Source organism: Melanotaenia boesemani, chromosome 5 (genome assembly GCF_017639745.1).
Source record: "Melanotaenia boesemani isolate fMelBoe1 chromosome 5, fMelBoe1.pri, whole genome shotgun sequence".
In the NCBI taxonomy this organism is placed as follows: Eukaryota; Metazoa; Chordata; class Actinopteri; order Atheriniformes; family Melanotaeniidae; genus Melanotaenia; species Melanotaenia boesemani.
Window position 1 is genome coordinate 1,277,093 of NC_055686.1, and position 21,064 is coordinate 1,298,156.

The following is a 21,064-nucleotide window of genomic DNA, read 5'->3' on the forward strand; positions in this document are numbered from 1 at the left end:
TTCCAACCTAAGTAAATTCATCTTTAAGGACAATGTTTGGAACATACCAGAAAATCAGCCTGTAAATAAGCAAACATCAAGTCCCCAGCTGTGATTTCATGACATTATTACTGTCATAATTGTCCAAATTTTATTATCTAATCAATGTCTTTTGGATGAATTCATACCTATGTGATGAAGCAGAATAACAGTTTTAGTTCTTCCATCTCACTATGTCAACTTTGTTAACATAACGTTGTCATCAACATTATATAACAATCTGCCTGATATTTCAGGTACAAAGCATTTTCTACAAAGAATCTTTTTTAACAGTTATTTTAGCTAACACCGCAGAATGTGCAGTTTGTTTTCACAACACCCAAACTAACTGATTATCTGATGTTATTTTTCACATCATTTACTGGTTCACTGGAATTCCAGCTCTAGTGATTAGTTTTACCATCCAAACTTTGTCTGATAAAGATTTAATTATGTGGAACATCTCTGATGTTTTAGGTGTACCATCCCAGCAGGTATTTCAGGTGAACTCCACCTGCAGGTTGTTCAGGTGAACTCCACCTGCAGGTTGTTCAGGTAAACTCCACCTGCGTGTGGAGACTGGGTAACACCATCACTGATAAAGCATCTGAGCTGAGGGAAGTTTCTGTAGAGGTTAAAACAGCCTGCTGTCCATCAACACACATCTGCGTGGTAAAGCCATGGTCGTCTCACACTCGGCGTGCTGTCGGCTGGATCAGAGCCGGGGTCAGGGGTAAACAGTAGGACGGTCTACTGGATCTTCTACGTTTCCTTTGGTCCAACATGGAGTCTCCACCTGATGGACCAGGTCAGAGGTCATGTCAGGTCAACATCACACAGTTACAAAGCTGCGTTGTTACCATAGTAACATGTCCAAAGGGGCCTTGGTGACACCATGCGGTCACCATGGTAACATGCTGCTTCTCCTAACATCCCAGCCCGCTGATGGAGCCGATGCGATCCATCTTCATCCCGAAGCATCCTCTTCCTCCCACCATTGACTTGCGGCTCCGCCTCCTCGTCTTGGCCTGCCGCCGCAGGAAGTCCTCGAAGAAACGATGGACGGCCTTCTGCCTGCCGACCAACGCGCTGGGGTCACCCCGGCTCAGGACCGGTTGTTCCACTGAGCTTTCTGTGATGTCATCGGATGTGGGCGGAGCCAAGATGAGCGAAGCAAGGTGGGAGCCGAACAGCGTGCCCAACACCTGAAGAGACGGAGCTGGTTGGTTAGTCAGTATTTACTCTGATTACTTACCTGTTTGTACTAGTTTTACCTGCCCTGGTCCTTGTTGTTTCTTGTACCTACTCTGTGTTCCACTAACCCTCCCCAAGAGACAAATAAAGTTTTTTTTTATAAATTAATTGAATACAATCATCTTCTGACTCAATAATCTGATTACTCTGCTTAATTTTAATAATCTGATTACTCTCATTACTCTGACTTAAATAAAGCTGATTCAGATTCTGAGTCTTCTAAATATGATTAATCTAATTACCCTAATTTAGCTTATTAATCTGATTAATCTAAATCGGATTATTTCTGATTAACCCTTTTCTTGGTTGAACTAAGAAAAAAGCAAGAGAACAATGACTTTTTTTATTTGTACTGTACTTTACAAATCATTGGCCTGACAGTTAAAATTATATTAATCACAGCGAAATGGACCTAATCTGAAGCAGTAATGGGATTAAAAGAAAAACTTACTTTTGGTATTATGTTCCCAAACCAAGTGGTAGAAGTTTTATTTCTACAAATCTTTAATAAAATTGATCAGTCATTGAAGATTTTGCTCTAACAAATGGTAAAACAGGCTGTTAAAGGGTTAATCTGATTACTCTAATCATTCTGATTAATTAGATTCATTGATTATTTGTGAATAGTTTAATCTGATTATTCTGATTAATCGGATTAATCACAAATAAATCAGAGTGATCTGATCTAATCAGTAATCTGGTTAATCTGAATAATCTGATAAAACTTGTATTTTTTTATTTAGATGATGATGATGAGGAGGATGAAGGTCTCCACTGACCTTCTTGTCGTCTCTTTGATGAGGTGAGGGTTTGGTTTCCATGGCAACGCAAAGGAAGAGGAGAGGAATGAAGTAGGACCAAAAGGCAGCCATCTTTGTTTGTAAGAAAGAACATTAAAAACAAATTACATCACTATGGCAACAGATGGAGATGCATTGTCGTTTGCTGCAGCTCCTCCTGCTGGTCGGAGGACAGAGGTGACGTTTGTAGATGGGCCTTTAACAGCAGGAGAAGGACAGAATGAGGAGGTCACATGATCATCATGAAACAGGGAACATGGTAGGAAAACGTCCAGAGGACTAGAAACATCCAGATCAGCTCAGTTTTAAAACTGATCAGAGATCAGCTGATGAGGAGAAGAGTGAAACATATTATCCTCCAGGTCACAGTACAATCTGTCCTCAGAGCAGTAGGAAGTAGTACTACTACTACATACTGTGTACTGGTACCTATAGGAGGAAACCAAAAGTTCGGATCATTCTGTTTATTCGCTCATAGAAGGACAGAAAAAAAGCACATTTCAGGATAAAAGGTTTATTTCTGTACGACTTTAATGTTTTCAGAAAACAGATTTGAGTCTTTCAGCCTGAAAACTTTTCACTAAGTTTCTTTATTAATCTAAAAAACGACCCAGACAGGAGTCAACAGTTTTAGATGGAACGAAACTCTGAATCAGCTGTAAACTTCTACAAAGTTCTAGACGAGTCTAATCTATACCAGCACTGATGTAGGAAGTAAATGAAGTATCAGTGTTTCTTCTTCTTCTTCTATTCAGACCCTAATGTACCATACCCGATGTGACGGGCTGTCACCTGCAGCCTTCCTCACGTCAGCCACGCGTCAGCAACATGTCGGCAACGCCTCGGCAACACGTCAGCAACGTGTCAGCAACGCCTCGGCCACACGTAAGCCACGTGTCAGCAACACGTCGGCAACGCCTCGGCAACACGTCAGCAACACGTCAGCAACATGTCGGCAACGCCTCGGCAACACGTCAGCAACACATCAGCAACACGTCGGCAACACGTCAGCAACATGTCAGCAACATGTCAGCAACTTGTCAGCCAAACCTCAGCAACACGTCAGCAACGCGTCAGCAAAGCCTCGGCAACGCCTCGGCAACACGTCGGCAACACGTCAGCAACATGTCAGCAACTTGTCAGCCAAACCTCAGCAACATGTCGGCAACGCGTCAGCAACGCCTCGGCAACACGTCGGCAACACGTCAGCAACATGTCAGCAACTTGTCAGCCAAACCTCAGCAACATGTCGGCAACGCATCAGCAACGTGTCAGCAACATGTCGGCAACGCATCAGCAACGTGTCAGCAACATGTCGGCAACGCATCAGCAACGTGTCAGCAACATGTCGGCAACGCATCAGCAACGTGTCAGCAACATGTCGGCAACGCCTCGGCCACACCTCGGCAACACGTCAGCAACGCGTCAGCAACGCCTCGGCCACACGTCAGTAACATGTCAGCAACTTGTCAGCCACACCTCAGCAACATATCGGCAACGCATCAGCAACGCGTCAGCAACACCTCAGCAACATGTTGGCAACGCTTCACAACACCTCAGCAACGCATCGACAACAAGTCGGCAACGTGTCAGCAACACGTCAGCAACATGTTAGCCACACATTCAGCAACATGTTGGCAACGCGCCAGCATTGTATTGATATTACGTCAGCAACATGTTGGCGTCACATCAGCACTGCGTCAGCAGCATGTCGGCAACTCATCAACAATGCGGCAACCATACGTCAGCAATATGTCAGCAACATGTCAGCACATATCAGCAACGTGTCAGCAACATATCACCAACACACCAGCATCACATCAGCAATGCTTCAGCATTGTGTCAGCAACGCGTCGGCAACGCGTCGGCAACGCGTCGGCAACTCGTCAGCGGACATTTCTGGACGGCTGCAGGTGACAGCCCAACCACGTCGGGTATGTGACATTATTTTTTGAATAAAATAATAATAAATTAAACCTTATGTCAGAGATAAGAAGACAAAATGAACATCTTTCAGTTAAAAATAAAGTGTCTGATTAAAATCAGAAAATCATGTAAATTTTTTCTTCCTTCTGCTTCTTTTCATTCAAGCGTTTGAGGTTCATGTTCGTATTTATTGTTTGGTAAAGAATAAAGCACATTTATAATAAAAATGATTTTAAAAACAAAATCCAGATTATTTAAATTCAATTAAAGATAAAAATTCTGTTGAGTCGGAGTATTTATTTAACATAAATTAGTTTTCCATTAAATTAGATGATTAAAAAGATCAGATTAAAAAATTCTAAATTAGGTAGAATTATATTTTATTTATTTAATTTAATGATAGAATTTGTTTAATAAAAATAAATTAATTCCAACATATTTGATATTTATTAATATCAGGAAGATTTATTTATAGTCAGCTGTTTTAAAAGTAATTAAACTTAATTTGTTTAATGTTTTTTTTAATCAGATGAAATAATCAGAGAGAAAATATCGATGTCTGCAGGCTCTGAACGCACTGGGTTCATCCATCAATCAAACCCAAAACAGACGGACTTACTGACTGGAAACGTCCGGCAAACACCAGCTTTCAAGAGAAAATCACGGAAAGAGTCTGCTGGTCGTCGATGGATCGGTCAGATGACGACTGGTATCTGTCCTGTCTCCGGTCCGGATGCGTCGTGTCTACGTTGCCACGGCGGAGCCACGCTTTTATACCACGCCGAGCTGTGATGTCACACATTCTTACTGCCGTCACTCCCGGCAACGCTGCCTCACACACACACACGTGCACATAGAGGATAATCAGGGTGGAAACACTGACAAATATCAGCCAGGAACTTCATTAACTTTAAAACTTCTCCGCCAGGTCCTGGGGGACATTCCAGGAAACCTTGAGGGGGTTTTGTGATGGTTGAAAAGGATCCTGAAGATCCAGATCCAGATCCAGACTCAGGGGCTGACGTTCCAGTCATTGGTCTTCCCTGATGCTGAAGGTTGTCATATTCCAGGAGGTCTCCAAGTTTTCCAGTTAAAGGGAGGATTTAAGAAACTCTGGTTTTTCAGGAACTTCCAAGACTCCTGGAGGAGGTCTTGAAGACGATCCAGGACGAAGTCGAGTCTCTTCCTTCTTAGCCAATCAGAGGCCAGAGTTCTGCCTGTAACTCAAACACATATTCATCTCTTTGTGACCTTTGACCTGCCTGTAAACCGTCACCGTGGAGACTGGTCGTCGTTACCAACCATTTCCTCTGGAAGGGGGCGGGGCTAGAGAAGTTCACATGCTCTCCAGGATAGGTGTGTGGTGTGTGTGGGGGGGTGTGAGTGTGTGTGTGTTGTGTTGGTTTAATGACCCCCCATCGGCTTTGTCCTCGTCATACACACTCTGCCCCCCCATTCAGCCGCCCACGTCATCAGATGCACGTAAAACACACACACGCAGGACAAGTGGTCATCAATCACCTGATTAGGGAGAAAGAGCTCGTTGATCACAGCAACTCATGTGTGTCTGATCACACCCTTAAAACGTTCCTGCACACTCAAGGATTCCTTAAAGTGTTCTTGCTATCCTGGAAAAGGAAGCAAAACGCCACCAGGAGACTGAAAGGAAAGGGTCTTCAGGTCCTGGAGTCCTTAAAGGTTTCATCATAGGGACATGAGTCATGTCCTCACAAACCAGGTTAAAGCTCACAGCTGCAGGGCACCTTCAGGATCACAGGTGGTCCTTGAAAATATTCCAGGATCTATGGGGGGAAATAAAGCTCACACCCTCCTTTCAAGCAGACATAAACCGGAGTAACATCTGGAATCATGGAAACCATAAAGAATGATAAAAAACACTGTTACCATGAAAAACACACACACCACCTTCCTCCTCCTCCTCCTCCTCCTCCTCCTTTCACGTGGCTAGGATCTTCATCGGTCATGTGATAATGTCGGATAAATTCTGGGCATCAGTTTCTTCCAGATTTCCTCACGGCTGCTGCTTGTCGCCAAGCAACAGGCAGCGAGTAGCTCAAACTCTTCAGCCAATCAGCATTGACGTCATACGTATGTGTGATTCAAGTCAAGTGTAACAATGAGTTTCAGGCTGAAACCTAAACTCTGACTCCAGTAGGACGTTCTGTCTGTGTGATGTGTTCAGGTACGGTCCGGAAACTCCATAATCTAAACTCTGACTCCAGTAGGACGTTCTGTCTGTGTGATGTGTTCAGGTACGGTCCGGAAACTCTATAATCTAAACTCTGACTCCAGTAGGACGTTCTGTCTGTGTGATGTGTTCAAGTACGGTCCGGAAACTCTATAATCTAAACTCTGACTCCAGTAGGACGTTCTGTCTGTGTGATGTGTTCAGGTACGGTCCGGAAACTCCATAACCTAAACTCTGACTCCAGTAGGACGTTCTGTCTGTGTGATGTGTTCAGGTACGGTCCGGAAACTCCATAACCTAAACTCTGACTCCAGTAGGACGTTCTGTCTGTGTGATGTGTTCAGGTACGGTCCGGAAACTCCATAATCTAAACTCTGACTCCAGTAGGACGTTCTGTCTGTGTGATGTGTTCAGGTACGGTCCGGAAACTCCATAATCCATACTCTGACTCCAGTAGGACGTTCTGTCTGTGTGATGTGTTCAAGTACGGTCCGGAAACTCTATAATCTAAACTCTGACTCCAGTAGGACGTTCTGTCTGTGTGATGTGTTCAAGTACGGTCCGGAAACTCCATAATATAAACTCTGACTCCAGTAGGACGTTCTGTCTGTGTGATGTGTTCAGGTACGGTCCGGAAACTCCATAATCTAAACTCTGACTCCAGTAGGACGTTCTGTCTGTGTGATGTGTTCAAGTACGGTCCGGAAACTCCATAATTAAACTCTGACTCCAGTAGGACGTTCTGTCTGTGTGATGTGTTCAGGTACGGTCCGGAAACTCCATAATCTAAACTCTGACTCCAGTAGGACGTTCTGTCTGTGTGATGTGTTCAAATACGGACCGGAAACTCCATAACCTAAACTCTGACTCCAGTAGGACGTTCTGTCTGTGTGATGTGTTCAGGTACGGACCGGAAACTCCATAATCTAAACTCTGACTCCAGTCGGGACGTTCTGTCTGTGTGATGTGTTCAAGTACGGTCCGGAAACTCCATAATCTAAACTCTGACTCCAGTCGGGACGTTCTGTCTGTGTGATGTGTTCAGGTACGGTCCGGAAACTCCATAATATAAACTCTGACTCCAGTAGGACGTTCTGTCTGTGTGATGTGTTCAGGTACGGTCCGGAAACTCCATAATCTAAACTCTGACTCCAGTCAGGACGTTCTGTCTGTGTGATGTGTTCAAGTACGGTCCGGAAACTCCACAATCTAAACTCTGACTCCAGTAGGACGTTCTGTCTGTGTGATGTGTTCAGGTACGGTCCGGAAACTCCACAATCTAAACTCTGACTACAGTAGGACGTTCTGTCTGTGTGATGTGTTAAGGTACGGTCCGGAAACTCTATAATCTAAACTCTGACTCCAGTAGGACGTTCTGTCTGTGTGATGTGTTCAGGTACGGTCCGGAAACTCCATAATATAAACTCTGACTCCAGTAGGACGTTCTGGCTGTGTGATGTGTTCAGGTACGGTCCGGAAACTCCATAACCTAAACTCTGACTCCAGTTGGGACGTTCTGGCTGTGTGATGTGTTCAGGTACCTTCAGAAAATCGCTACATTATAGATCAGTAATGAATCAGTCAGACTGGTTTTCTTCGTCACTGTTTATTCACTTTTGTAGAAAACAGTCATGGAATTCTATCTGGGAAAACAGGGTCAAAAACCCTCTATGACCTCTGCCCTCTCATCCCATACTTTGAAAGGGAGGAGCCACAGAGATCGTCAGTCAGTTGCCATGGCGACAGAGCGGCGGGGAGGCAGAGCTTTAGTTAACCTTGGGGTGGCGGTAGTCTTTCCCGGCAAACTTGGCTTTGTCTCCGAGCTCCTCCTCGATCCTGAAAGGAAATGACGTCAGCTGGGATTTTACTCTGATAACCAGAGACCTTTACTCTGAAAGAAACAGGAAGTTCTCACCTCATCAGCTGGTTGTATTTGGCAAGACGTTCTGACCTGCAGGGGGCGCCGGTCTTGATCTGCCAGAGACAAAGACGAGGTGAAGACTGAAGGCTATTACATACTCCACGAGAAGCGAGAACTTGTTCTCGAGACGTGAATGGAGACGGTTCTGGACAGTTCGGCAGAGCAGACTGTCTTCTTATGGTGCTCTGAGAAGTATTGTGTGATTGGTTGGACATTTGAGGTGGGCGTGGTTAACGCGGAAAGGAACGAAGCAAGGAAAGGAATGTTGTGGTTGAACGGATAGTTTTAATGGACAGCTGATCGAGGTCGTGAGAAAGTACATAAATGTGGGATTTAAAGACTTAGACACCGCTGCGTGCACCACCCCGACCCGCCACGGACAAAGTTTCTTGTTAAATATGAAATACCTCGGTCAGCTGTTTATTACACAGAAATACTCAGACACGCCCCCTGCAGTAACCCCGCCCTGTTGCAGACGAAGCTTCTCGTAGAGGACGAAATGGACCAAGACAAACTTTTTCTTGTTCTTGCAGCTTTAAGAAAAGAACAAACTTCTGGCTTCTCGCAGAGTATGTAACAAGGTCAAAGCTTCAACTCTCAGGAGACACGAGAGAGGAGGTTTTACCTGTCCCCACTCCAATTTCTAGTACCTACCCCCATTCTCCACCCTTGTGCTTAGCCCCGCCTCCCTAATCTGTCACACTTACCTGTCCAGTGCACAGTCCGACCACCAGGTCAGCAATGAAGGTGTCCTCAGTCTCTCCAGAGCGATGGCTGACCATCACACCCCATCCACTGCTCTGAGCCAACTTACACCTGAGACGTGCCAAGAGACAGATATCAGAGACAGGTGGAGACAGGCAGAGACAGGTAAAGACAGATTGTGACGGGTGGGGACAGGCTGAGACAGATGCACACAAGTGTAGACAGGTGTGAACAGGTGGGGACAGGTGTGGACAGATAGTGACAGGTGTGGACAGATAGCGATAGGTGTGGACAGGTGTCTTACGCCTGGATGGACTCGGTGACTGAACCGATCTGGTTGACCTTGAGCAGCAGACAGTTGCAGGCCTTCTTCTCAACCGCCTGCTGGATCCTCTTGGGATTGGTCACCGTCAAGTCATCTCCTACAATCTGATTGGTTGAAACAGACACATAGTCACTGCGGGCTACAGCAGGAAGTACGGCTCCCCCTAAATACAGGTGATACTCAGAACTCACCTGTCCCTGCCTGTCTCACCTGAATATCTACAGAAGCTGTGAACTTGGACCAGTGCTCCCAGTCGTCCTGGTCAAACGGATCCTCAATGGACTGGACTAGAGACAGGGACAAAGATGGGGATGTTAAAGCAGAAACATGGTGCTGCCCCCTACAGGCTGGAGGATGCTCTACCCTGTCCAGTCTTCCTGTGACTGCTGAGCTGAGTGTGATGGATGCTGTTACCGGGGTAACCCTTGATGAAACTGCGGTACAGGTCTCCCAGCTGCTCTCCGCTGATGTGTCTGGATGGGTCGTCGGGGGACTTGAAGTCCAGGTCGTACTTTCCGTTGCGGAAGAACTCGGAGGCAGCCACGTCCATGCCAATGATGATCTTGTCGGGGTAACCGGCCTTCTCGATGGCGGTCTTTAGCAGCTCCAGAGCTGCAGAGGAACCAACGGTGAGGAGGAAGAATGTTACAACACAAACCAACACAACCACCAGCGGGTGGAGCCTCACCCTCGTTGTTCTCCAGGATGTTTGGGGCAAAGCCGCCCTCATCTCCCACGTTGGTGGCGTCCTTGCCGTACTTGGCCTTGATGACATTCTTCAGGTTGTGGTACACCTGAAAACAAACAGGATTAATGTAGAACGTTGCCGTGGACGACCATGAAGACTGAATGAAGCGGCTCCCACCTCGGCTCCGATCCTCATGGCCTCGTGGAAGTTGGAGGCTCCGACGGGCAGAATCATGAACTCCTGCATGGCAAGCTTGTTTCCAGCATGGCTTCCACCGTTGATCACGTTAAAGGCCTGAACACAAGGAGAAAGTTAACGTCAACCAGCTTTACTGTTTTACACTACCACATACAGCCCCAAGCATAGGAGTAAACCATCCAGCAGAGAAAGATAAGGAGGTAAAATAATAAGATGGACAGAAGAAAGTTATCTGAGAATAATCTGTAAGGTCAAGTACACAGTTTTAATTAAAATACAGCTTCAGTTAGCTTCTGTTGGGTCCAGTTAGCTTCAGTTGGGTACAGTTAGCTTCTGTTGGGTTCAGTTAGCTTCTGTTGGGTCCAGTTAGATTCTGTTGGGTCCAGTTAGTTTCTGTTGGGTCCAGTTAGCTTCTGTTGGGTACAGTTGGCTTCTGTTGGGTCCAGTTGGATTCAATTAGAGCCAGTTGACTCCTGTCAGCTCCAGTGAGCTTCAGCTAGCTTCGGTAAGATAAAGGCAGCTCCTGTAAGTTCTAGTTAGCTTGAGTTAACTCCTGTAAGCTTCATTTAGGTTCAGATAATTTCCCGTAAGCTACAGTTAGCTTCGGTTAGCTAAGTTAAAGTTAGTTTCTGTAATCTCCAATTAGCTTCAGTTAACTTCTGTAAGCATTAGTTAGCTCCTGCAAGCTTTAACTAGATTCAGTTAGCTCTAGTTTGTTCCAATTAGCATTAGTTAGCTCCTGTAAGTTCCAGTTAGCTCTAGCTAGCTTCAGTTACATCAGTTAGCTTCTATACGTTTCAGTTAGCTCTAGGTAGCTTCGGTTAGCATTAGTTAACCCGTGTAAATGCCAGTTAGCTTCAGTAAGCTAATGTTAGCTCCTGTAAGAATGAGCACCTGTTACCGTCAGTTAGCTCCTGTAATCTCCAGTTAGCTAAAGCTAGCTTCCACTAGCTCTAGTTATCTTCAGTAAGGTTTAGTTAGCGCCAGTTTGCTTCAGTTAGTCTCTGATATTTCTTGTAAGCATCAGTTAGCTTCAGTTAGCTCCACTTAGCATCAGTTAGCTCATGAAAGCTTCAACTATCTTCAGTTAGCTCTAGTTTGCTCCATTTAGCTCCTGTAAGTGCCAGTTAGCTACAGCAAGCTTCAGTTAGCATCAGTTAGTTCTGAATTTTCCATTAACAATAATGATGTGTGTTCCAAGACGCTTTAAAAAGTAGAAATAGTTCAGTCTACACCTGTAGAATTATTATGAATGGATTCTTTTAAATCTCAGAATTATGAAGATGTTCCTGAAAAACTGAAACAGGCGGTAAAAACTGTAAAACTAAGACCAACTAAAGGTTCTGCTTTCTGGGTTTGGTAGATTTCTTCCACCACATTAAACCTTTGTTTTATGTTATAGTGTCGTTTGTTGGTATGAGTGTAACCCCGCCCACTCACAGAAATGCTCCCATACTAACTAAACCCCGCCTATTTAAACATAGCCCCACCCACTCACAGGAACAGGAAGTATAACATCCTTGTGTCCAGCGAGGTCGGCGATGTGGCGGTAGAGAGGAACGCCCTTCTCTGCCGCTCCAGCCTTACAGACGGCCAGTGACACACCCAGGATGGCATTAGCTCCGAACTTAGCTGCAGACAGATGGATGGACGCGTGAGACAGGTGGACATGAGACAGGTAGATGGGGACAGAGACGTGTCCTTACATTTATTCTCAGTCCCGTCCAACTCCAGCATGAACTTGTCGATCTTCTCCTGCTCGACAACGCTGAAATTCTAGAGACAGATGGAGAGGAAGACAGACAGGAGGACGGAAAGGAGGACAGACAGGAGGATGAAAGGAGGACAGACAGGAGGACAGATAGGAGGATGGAAAGGAGGACAGACAGGAGGACAGATAGGAGGATGGAAAGGAGGACAGATAGGAGGATGAAAAGGAGGACAGACAGGAGGACAAAAAGGAGGACAGACAGGAGGACAGATAGGAGGATGGAAAGGAGGACAGACAGGAGGACAGATAGGAGGATGGAAAGGAGGACAGACAGGAGGACAGATAGGAAGGTGGACAGGAGAATGGACAGATAAACTAGTTAGCATTAATAGCATTAGCTTGAGAGTCAAGCGTTTCAGGACAGTTTAATCTTCTCAGTGTGATTATTGATTATCGACCTTCTCAATCAGCTTGGGGGCAATGTCCTTGTTGACGTGCTCCACAGCCTTCTGAGTACCTGTACACAGACACAGGTGTTACCTGGTGGTTAGCAGTTAGCGATTAGCAGTTAGCGATTAGCAGTTAGCAGTTAGCGGTTAGCAGTTAGCGATGAGCAGTTAGCGATTAGCAGTTAGCGATTAGCAGTTAGCAGTTAGCAGTTAGCGATTAGCAGTCAGCAGTTAGCGATTAGCAGTTAGCAGTTAGCGATTAGCAGTTAGCGATTAGCAGTTAGCAGTTAGCGATTAGCAGTTAGCGATTAGCAGTTAGCAGTTAGCGATTAGCAGTTAGCAGTTAGCGATTAGCAGTTAGCGATTAGCAGGTAGCTTCAGCTAGCTGTCACCTCCAGCATCTTACCTTTGCCCAGGTAGCGGCTCTTGTCTCCGTCACGGAGCTCCAACGCCTCATGGACTCCAGTAGATGCTCCACTGGGGACGGCGGCCCTGAAGAGACCTGAGACACAGTCTGTCTTTAGTTCTCTGAGACAGAGGACCAACGGAGACACAACATGAAAAACACAGACTGCTCACCTTTGGCTGTCCACAGGTCCACCTCCACGGTGGGGTTTCCTCTGGAGTCCAGAATCTCACGAGCGTGAATCTTAGTGATGGACATCCTGACTGAGGGACGGGAACATGGAGGCGAGACAGACAGGAAATCCTCATCAGCTGTTAGAAGTGTCCTCACACAATGAAGCAGTTTAATCCCAAAACAGTCCAGGCCAAGATAATCTGGGTAATCCTAAGTATAAAAGAGCTCCAGACCAGAACCAGGACCACAGCTGAGAAGACAGATCTGTGTCCTCTCATGTGACCAGACCCAGTCTTTGAATTACAGGGACTCAGCTGGATGAAGACGAACATTTCTGTGTTTATAAAGGTTCAATAAATTTGAATTCTGACATGATGACAAATTGAGGTCCTCCTTCTCTCAACATACCTGTGTAGGTGTGTATCTGTGTGTATCTGTGTGTGTAGGTGTAGGTGTGTGGGGTGTGTGTGCTTGTGTGTGTGTCAGACCTGCAGCAGAGATCCTGTGCAGCGCCATGATCCCTCCATGACATCTCTTCCTGTTATTAGACCCCGCCCCCTACCCTCACAGCCAATCAGAGCCCTGCTCTCATGCTGCCAGCCAACCGGACCAACATGTGGGAGGGAGATACCACTCTGCTGACTGAGGGGGGGGAGGCTGACATATTTATACCAGATGACCTTTTATCGAACCTTTCTGACGAGGTCAGGACTTCCTCCTGCTGCACACACACCAACACACACACCAACACACACTAACAGTAATATCTGTGACACTGAAGGCATGTGAGCTGCTGAGTGTCTGACAGACTTCACCCTGAATCCCTCTCTGGAGACAGGCCCGTACGGAGACAGGACAGGGACAAAAGCTTTGTACTTGTATTTTCTGTAAGAGGAACACGTCTCTAATCTCAGGTAAACACTAAATCTGTACGTCTGAAAATACGAGTTTTACAGAACTCATTTAAGACATATTTTACATGTCGACTCAGGAACCAATCAAATCACTCTATTTCTCAACCAGTCACAGATTTCTAAAGGTGAGTCATTTATTGATTAATAAAACCTGAATAAATTAAACGAATATATGGATGGAAATGATTTATCCGAGAGAGAACTGTCCAACTTTAATGTAATTTAAGAAGCTGAACCAACTGAGGGTGGAGACGTGGTTTCATCTCCAGAAGAGAACGTTAAGTCTCCTGACCTTAGTCAGAGCGCTCTGTGATTGGCTACAGATTAGAGAAATCTGATTGGTTCGTGAGTTGGCCTGTAAAACGTGTAAGAAATATACTTCTTTACTTGTGAAATGGATTTGTGTTTTCAGACTTGCTTACTCATACTCCAGTTTGTAGCCGTACTTGTTAAAGCTTCATTCATGCGTCTGCAGGTTGCACAACTTATATCCTTGTTGTGGCTCCGTACGGGAAGCGGTCAGGTCCGGTGTGTTGGTTTCATCTGTGTCATGCAGACAGCTGCGTGATCGTGTCCGTCGGTCACGTCTGCTGCGTGTTACTCAAGCATGCGGTCAGTCAGTCATGCCAGCAGAACAACAGCTGAGCTCTTAGAGAACACTTGAAACCTCTGATGGCCTTTACAGAGTCCCTACTGTAAACCCCGTCCCAGCCTGCATGTGAAATCAGAGCTGTTAGCATGATGGCAGCAGATCACCAGGATCCCCAAGGTCTGCAGGATCACAAGGTCTGCAGGATCCCCAAGGTCTGCAGGATCACCAGGTCTACAGGATCACCAGGTCTACAGGATCACCAGGTCTGCAGGATCACAAGGTCTGCAGGATCACCAGGTCTACAGGATCACCAGGTCTACAGGATCCTCAAGGTCTACAGATCATCAGGTCTACAGATTACCAGGTCTACAGATCACCAGGTCTACAGGATCCAGATGTGTTTAACAACTGGACCAGCAGCATAAGCTGAGATCTCTCTGACGGACCTGTCAGGGTCCAGTTCTTGGTACTCTGTTCTACTTGAACTGGACATGTTATCAGTGCAGAATGAAGCAGATGTTGGTGTGTACTGGTGGAGCAGATGTATGTGTGTACTGGTGTGTACTGGTGAAGGTTGTTTCAGTGATTTCTGAGGACTTTATCTGCAAACAGACTCAGACCCACCCCCCTGCAGACCCACCCCCCCTGTCTGGACTTTGACCTCTGCCTGCTGTTCGTCAGATTTCAGCTCCATGACCTTCAGCTGGATCACACATCTCTAAAGCTTCTACACCTTTCTTCCAAATAAATGCTTTCTTTAGAGAACCGAGTCATGTGACCTAACGTGCACGAAGCTCCGCAGCCAGTTAGAACTGGAATCAAACAGGAAGTAGTTGGAGACAACTTCTTCTACTTCTGTGAGTTTAAAGCGAGCCGAGAAGAGTCCAGACGGGTCTTACCTGATAGGTGCTGCTCAGAGAAGAGAAGGGGGTCGTATGTGGCCGTCTGACTGTCCGTCTGACTGACGTGGAAAGTGTCCGTCCCTGCGTCTCAAGGCTTTTTATAGACGGCCGCCTGCAGGACGGGGGAGGCAGGGCGGGGCTGCAGGGAGCGTCTGCATGTAGCAGGACTGCAGAAAACTGTAAAAACACTCAAAGACAAAGAAGTCACACCACTCTGGACCATGTTTTCTTTATTTCTGTCACTTCTGACCTGGTCTCTGTCTTTTTCTGGCCAGTTTGTGTATTTTTAATGTTTTTTAGTGTCAGCTCGAGTCTGTCCATGAGTCTTTTCATGGCCTCTTGTGATCATTTTGGGGTCTCTGTTTTTGTTTTCCACATCTTTCAGGTTAATGTTTGTCTTCTATCAGGCTGATATTTCATAGTTGTTTATTTTTTCATCTTTTTCTGGTCAGTTTCTGTGTTTTTTGTGTGTTTCATGCCAGTTTTTGCTTCTCCTGTGACTCTGAATCACTTCTGAGTAATTGTATTGCCTCTTATGACCATTTTTTGGTGGCTCTACTGTTGCTTTGCACCTCTTTCAAATCAGATTTTGTCTTCTGTAAGACTGTTATTTCACAGTTGTCTTTTTTTTTCCATTTTGTGGTCCTTTTGTGTGTCTGTATAGCAGCTTTGTGGCTCTTTGTTCTTCAGTGCCAGAAGATAAAGAGTTTTAGTGCATCAGCAGACGCTCTGACAACATAACAGGAAACAGTTTGTCTTCAGGGTCCATGTTGTTTTTAGACTAAATAACCTTTTGTATTTGGATCCAGATCTGGTTCTGTAGACCCGTCCTGTGTTTGATGGTCAGATCAGAGTAGTTCCAACTCTGTGGGCTGAACTAGTCTGACGCTCCCTAAGTCCCTCAGAGAAGGTCAAAGTTCATCTAAAGGGAGAATGTGAGACCGGTTCAGCATTCACTGCAAAGGGCAATAACCCCAACACACACACACACACACACAACACTCCTTACCCTTTACTCTCACCTTTAAGTGTCCTGCAACCACTGGGAGAGAGGGGAAGTCTAGCCTTTACCGAGGCTAAATTTATCTGCACATGACCGAGGACCAGCCGCGTCTGGCTGCTGCTGTACTACAGTACTACACCCTGTACTACAGTCTGTACTACAGCCTGTACTACACTCTGTACTACAGCCTGTACTACACTCTGTACTACACCCTATACTACACCCTGTACTACAGCCTGTACTACACTCTGTACTACAGCCTGTACTACACCCTGTACTACGCCCTGTACTACAGCCTGTACTACACTCTGTACTACAGCCTGTACTACACCCTGTACTACAGCCTGTACTACACTCTGTACTACATTCTGTACTACATTCTGTACTAAAGCCTGTTCAGCACGGTGTAAAAAGTAGTTCCAGGGTGATGTTCAGCACGGTGTAAAAAGTAGTTCCAGGGTGATGTTCAGCACGGTGTAAAAAGTAGTTCCAGGATGATGTTCGGCACGGTGTAAAAAGTAGTTCCAGGGTGATGTTCAGCACGGTGTAAAAAGTAGTTCCAGGATGATGTTCGGCACGGTGTAAAAAGTAGTTCCAGGGTGATGTTCAGCACGGTGTAAAAAGTAGTTCCAGGATGATGTTCGGCACGGTGTAAAAAGTAGTTCCAGGGTGATGTTCAGCACGGTGTAAAAAGTAGTTCCAGGGTGATGTTCGGCACGGTGTAAAGAGTAGTTCCAGGGTGATGTTCAGCACGGTGTAAAAAGTAGTTCCAGGGTGATGTTCGGCACGGTGTAAAGAGTAGTTCCAGTGTGATGTTCAGCACGGTGTAAAAAGTAGTTCCAGGGTGATGTTCGGCACGGTGTAAAAAGTAGTTCCAGGGTGATGTTCAGCACGGTGTAAAAAAGTAGTTCCAGGGTGATGTTCAGCACGGTGTAAAAAAGTAGTTCCAGGGTGATGTTCGGCACGGTGTAAAAAGTAGTTCCAGTGTGATGTTCAGCACGGTGTAAAAAGTAGTTCCAGGGTGATGTTCGGCACGTTGTAAAAAGTAGTTCCAGGGTGATGTTCAGTACGGTGTAAAAAGTAGTTCCAGGGTGATGTTCGGCACGGTGTAAAAAGTAGTTCCAGGGTGATGTTCATTGTGGTGTAAAAAGTAGTTCCAGGGTGATGTTCAGCACGGTGTAAAAAGTAGTTCCAGGGTGGTGTTCAGCACGGTGTAAAAAGTAGTTCCAGGGTGATGTTCAGCACGGTGTAAAAAGTAGTTCCAGGGTGGTGTTCAGCACGGTGTAAAAAGTAGTTCCAGGGTGATGTTCAGCACGGTGTAAAAAGTAGTTCCAGGGTGGTGTTCAGCATGGTGTAAAAAGTAGTTCCAGGATGATGTTCAGCACGGTGTAAAAAGTAGTTCCAGGGTGATGTTCAGCATGGTGTAAAAAGTAGTTCCAGGGTGATGTTTGGCATGGTGTAAAAAGTAGTTCCAGGGTGATGGTCAGCACGGTGTAAAAAGTAGTTCCAGGGTGATGTTCAGCACGGTGTAAAAAGTAGTTCCAGGGTGGTGTTCAGCACGGTGTAAAAAGTAGTTCCAGGGTGATGTTCAGCACGGTGTAAAAAGTAGTTCCAGGGTGATGTTCAGCACGGTGTAAAAAGTAGTTCCAGGGTGATGTTCAGCACGGTGTAAAAAGTAGTTCCAGGGTGATGTTCAGCACGGTGTAAAAAGTAGTTCCAGGGTGATGTTCAGCACGGTGTAAAAAGTAGTTCCAGGGTGGTGTTCAGCACGGTGTAAAAAGTAGTTCCAGGATGATGTTCGGCACGGTGTAAAAAGTAGTTCCAGGATGATATTCGGCACGGTGTCAAAAGTAGTTCCAGGATGGTGTTCAGCACGGTGTAAAAAGTGGTTCCAGGGTGATGTTCAGCACGGTGTAAAAAGTAGTTCCAGGGTGATGTTCAGCACGGTGTAAAAAGTAGTTCCAGGGTGATGTTCAGCACGGTGTAAAAAGTAGTTCCAGTGTGATGTTCAGCACGGTGTAAAAAGTAGTTCCAGGGTGATGTTCAGCACGGTGTAAAAAGTAGTTCCAGGGTGGTGTTCAGCACGGTGTAAAAAGTAGTTCCAGGATGATATTCGGCACGGTGTCAAAAGTAGTTCCAGGATGATATTCGGCACGGTGTAAAAAGTAGTTCCAGGATGATGTTCGGCACGGTGTAAAAAGTAGTTGCAGGATGATATTCGGCACGGTGTAAAAAGTAGTTCCAGGATGATATTCGGCACGGTGTATCTCCTCTTTTTTAATGATTGTCTGGAAATGTTTGGGAAGTGAGGAGACCAGTTTCTGGAGCTCCAGGTGGCTATACTGAGCTCCTGCTGTTGGTTTATCAGCTTGTCTTGTGGAGTCCTTATCCAGAGATCACAGTTTCCACCCCGTCCTGAAGCACCTCTCAGATCACTGTGAGAAAACTCAGTATGAAAACAAGCATGAACCAGACGTGCTCTGATTTAACCCTTTATTCCATGTAAAAAAAAGCAACAGCTACCTAATATGTAGTTTTAACCTAAACATTAATAAAGTCATTAAAGATGAGAATTTTCTTTTTTCCTTCTTTCCATGAATGGATTCACTTAGAATCACAGTGACTCAGCAACCCACAAAACTCAAAACAAACTCCGTTTCTGTACTAAAGTTATGTGTTGTGATTACCAGACGCTTCATTAGACACCTTCGGGCTTGGTAATAATTTCCTCTACATTTGCTGGTTTACATTGACTAGTTTTTAGCTGTGAAACAGGTAAACGGGACTCTGATGCAGAGCTGCTATCTCCGGATGCTGGACCAGGATACACATTCAGTAATGAGTCTTCTTTAGAACGGATGGCTGTGGTCTGATCACAGATGTACAGGGATGCCTCCGCATCAGAATCCCCCCAAAACTATCTAATAATTAAAAAATACATCATTAACTCCAAAGAGAAAATGCAAAACGGTCATTAATCATTACGTTTCTACCCTGTAATCGATGTAAGTTAGGTAGTATTTTATACCTTTATTCAGCTTTAGGGAGTCATGTTTGTGTAAAACGGGCGGGTCCCGACTGCTTTGTGTGTGTGTGTGTGTGTGTGTGTATACGTGTTAAAGATTTTAATGAGTGTTTTTTATTCTTATGTAATCTAATTTGATGTGTGGAAAGGCTTGTTTTATTTTCAATATGTGTGAACTGCTTTTTTTTTATCACTTTGTGTCGCCTTCATGAAAAGTGCTTCATAAATAAAGTTTGATTTGATTTGATTTGATTTGTGCCCTTCCAGGGGAGTGCAGATGTAAATTAGCCTGTGAGCCTAACTCTGCTGAGTTGTCTGATGAGACAAGACGAGATGAGATAAGATGAGACCAGACCAGACCAGACGAGACGAGACGAGACGAGACGAGACGAGACGAGATGAGATGAAGGCCTTGGTTGCTTGTTAAATGACAGACTTGTGAATGACGTGGGCTCCATTGTTGAAACTGAGACTCTTCTCATAGTAAGAACAAACTGACTCGTAATATCAGCAGCGCACGCGGCCGGTCGAAAAACCGTCAGGACGCACAGCCGCACCATACATGATAAATATAAACACTCGCGTTTTATGTATGAGAGAACACGCATTAAGGTACATATACGGACATTTAACATACGGACAAACGCGCGCAATCAGGCTGCATGCAAACACGCGCGAACACGCAAGAGGGGCGCACAAAGACACACGCGTCAGTAACACGCATGAAGCATTAAACCGTTCACAATAACCATGTTAAAAATCGTCTGTTGGAATGTACATGGAGCCGGTTCCAGGGAGAAGAGGTTGAAGATCTTTAATAAATTACAGGAGCTGCAGGCTGACATTGTCTTACTACAAGAGACTCATTTAACAAACTCAACCATAGATCTTCTTCAAACAGCTCAGTTTCCTCATGTTTACTCAGCTTGTTACAATTCTAGGCAAAGAGGAGTAGCTACTCTTATTAATAAGAGACTAAATTTTGACATAGATAGCACAGTAGCGGATCCGGAAGGCAGATTTCTGATAACTTTATTATCTATTTGTAATATCAAATTATGTATTACCAATGTGTACGGCCCCAATGCAGATGATCCCTCCTTTTTCCACTCCCTGTTTGCTACACTCCAGAATTATTCAGATAACAGAATAGTGCTAGCTGGTGATTTTAATGTAGTCTTGACTGAACAAGATCGCTGCAGCACATCAGGTAGTCATCGAGTCTGGCAGTCGTCAGAAACTATCAAACAGTACATGAAGGATTTTGGTCTTTGCGATGCTTGGCGCTCTCACCATCCTAAACTAAGAGAATACACCTTCTTCTCTTCAGTTCACCACTCCTTCTCTAGAATAGATTATATATTAAATAGTAACTCACTAATGGGCGACATTTCAGAGACTCAGATACATCCAATCAGCATTAGCGATCACGCACCAGTTTCATTCACTCTGAGAAACAAAAATAATAAACCGATTGGTAAAAGCTGGAGATTCAACACCTCTTTATTGAAAGATCCTGAGTTCATTGATTATTTTAAAAAAGAATGGTCAATTTATATAGAGAAAAATGACATGCCTGAAACTTCAGCGTGTCTCCTATGGGAAGCAGGAAAAGCAGTAATGCGAGGGAAAATAATTTCCTTCTCCTCACATAAGAAGAAGAAGGAAACAGCAAGAGTTTTAGAATTAGAACTCAGGATTAAATCATTGGAGGAGGCTTACCGCATTTCCCCCGAAGAGCACACAATGAATAATATAAGGAAAACTAAATTGCAGCTTAAAGAAATTATAGATAAAAAAACACAGTTTTTAGTGCAAAGACTTCGCTTGGAGAACTTTGAACA

General features: G+C 45.1%; 2 protein-coding genes and 1 long non-coding RNA gene across 7 annotated transcripts; 1 reads left to right on the top strand and 2 right to left on the bottom strand.

Annotated features, from left to right (window-relative positions):
* Positions 1–944: 944 nt before the first annotated feature.
* On the bottom strand, positions 945–5,597 carry si:ch73-265d7.2 (C-type natriuretic peptide 2). Of its 3 annotated transcripts, none has more exons than XM_041985964.1 (3): positions 5,520–5,597; positions 2,052–2,144; positions 945–1,223 (listed from the first exon to the last, which is right to left on the bottom strand). In XM_041985964.1, the coding sequence occupies exons 2-3, from the start codon at positions 2,142–2,144 to the stop codon at positions 945–947; spliced, it is 372 nt and encodes a 123-aa protein (XP_041841898.1). In that variant the 5' UTR covers positions 5,520–5,597. The 3 variants fall into 3 exon arrangements, with proteins under 3 accessions (XP_041841898.1, XP_041841896.1, XP_041841897.1); XM_041985962.1 differs by lacking the exon at positions 5,520–5,597 and adding an exon at positions 4,618–4,700; XM_041985963.1 differs by lacking the exon at positions 5,520–5,597 and having other exon boundaries at positions 2,052–2,230.
* Positions 1,114–4,621, top strand: LOC121640263. 3 transcript variants are annotated; one of them, XR_006010427.1, is made up of 4 exons: positions 1,114–1,196; positions 2,016–2,123; positions 2,224–2,331; positions 4,564–4,621. It is a non-coding gene; the product is annotated as an uncharacterized LOC121640263 (long non-coding RNA). The 3 variants fall into 3 exon arrangements; XR_006010429.1 differs by having other exon boundaries at positions 2,016–2,074; XR_006010428.1 differs by lacking the exon at positions 1,114–1,196 and having other exon boundaries at positions 2,077–2,152.
* Positions 5,598–7,797: 2,200 nt separating the features above from the next.
* On the bottom strand, positions 7,798–15,345 carry eno3 (enolase 3, (beta, muscle)). The gene is made up of 14 exons (XM_041985798.1): positions 15,190–15,345; positions 12,784–12,873; positions 12,611–12,706; positions 12,214–12,272; positions 11,751–11,820; positions 11,543–11,676; positions 10,024–10,140; positions 9,847–9,952; positions 9,573–9,770; positions 9,369–9,445; positions 9,138–9,262; positions 8,836–8,944; positions 8,123–8,181; positions 7,798–8,043 (listed from the first exon to the last, which is right to left on the bottom strand). The coding sequence occupies exons 2-14, from the start codon at positions 12,866–12,868 to the stop codon at positions 7,974–7,976; spliced, it is 1,305 nt and encodes a 434-aa protein (XP_041841732.1). The 5' UTR covers positions 12,869–12,873; positions 15,190–15,345; the 3' UTR covers positions 7,798–7,973.
* Between the last annotated feature and the right edge of the window lie 5,719 nt (positions 15,346–21,064).

What these genes read in the sequence shown, in the direction of transcription:
- eno3 (XM_041985798.1), bottom strand. Translation starts at nt 12,868, where the DNA reads ATGTCCATCACTAAGATTCACGCTCGTGAGATTCTGGACTCCAGAGGA. An exon ending in GAGCCGCTACCTGGGCAAAG is followed by an intron (nt 12,273 to 12,610) that starts GTAAGATGCTGG and finishes GTCTGTGTACAG; the next exon opens with GTACTCAGAAGGCTGTGGAG. An exon ending in TCGGACTGTGCACTGGACAG is followed by an intron (nt 8,182 to 8,835) that starts GTAAGTGTGACA and finishes TGTCTCTGGCAG; the next exon opens with ATCAAGACCGGCGCCCCCTG.
- si:ch73-265d7.2 (XM_041985964.1), bottom strand. Translation starts at nt 2,144, where the DNA reads ATGGCTGCCTTTTGGTCCTACTTCATTCCTCTCCTCTTCCTTTGCGTT. An exon ending in ATCAAAGAGACGACAAGAAG is followed by an intron (nt 1,224 to 2,051) that starts GTCAGTGGAGAC and finishes CCGTCTCTTCAG; the next exon opens with GTGTTGGGCACGCTGTTCGG.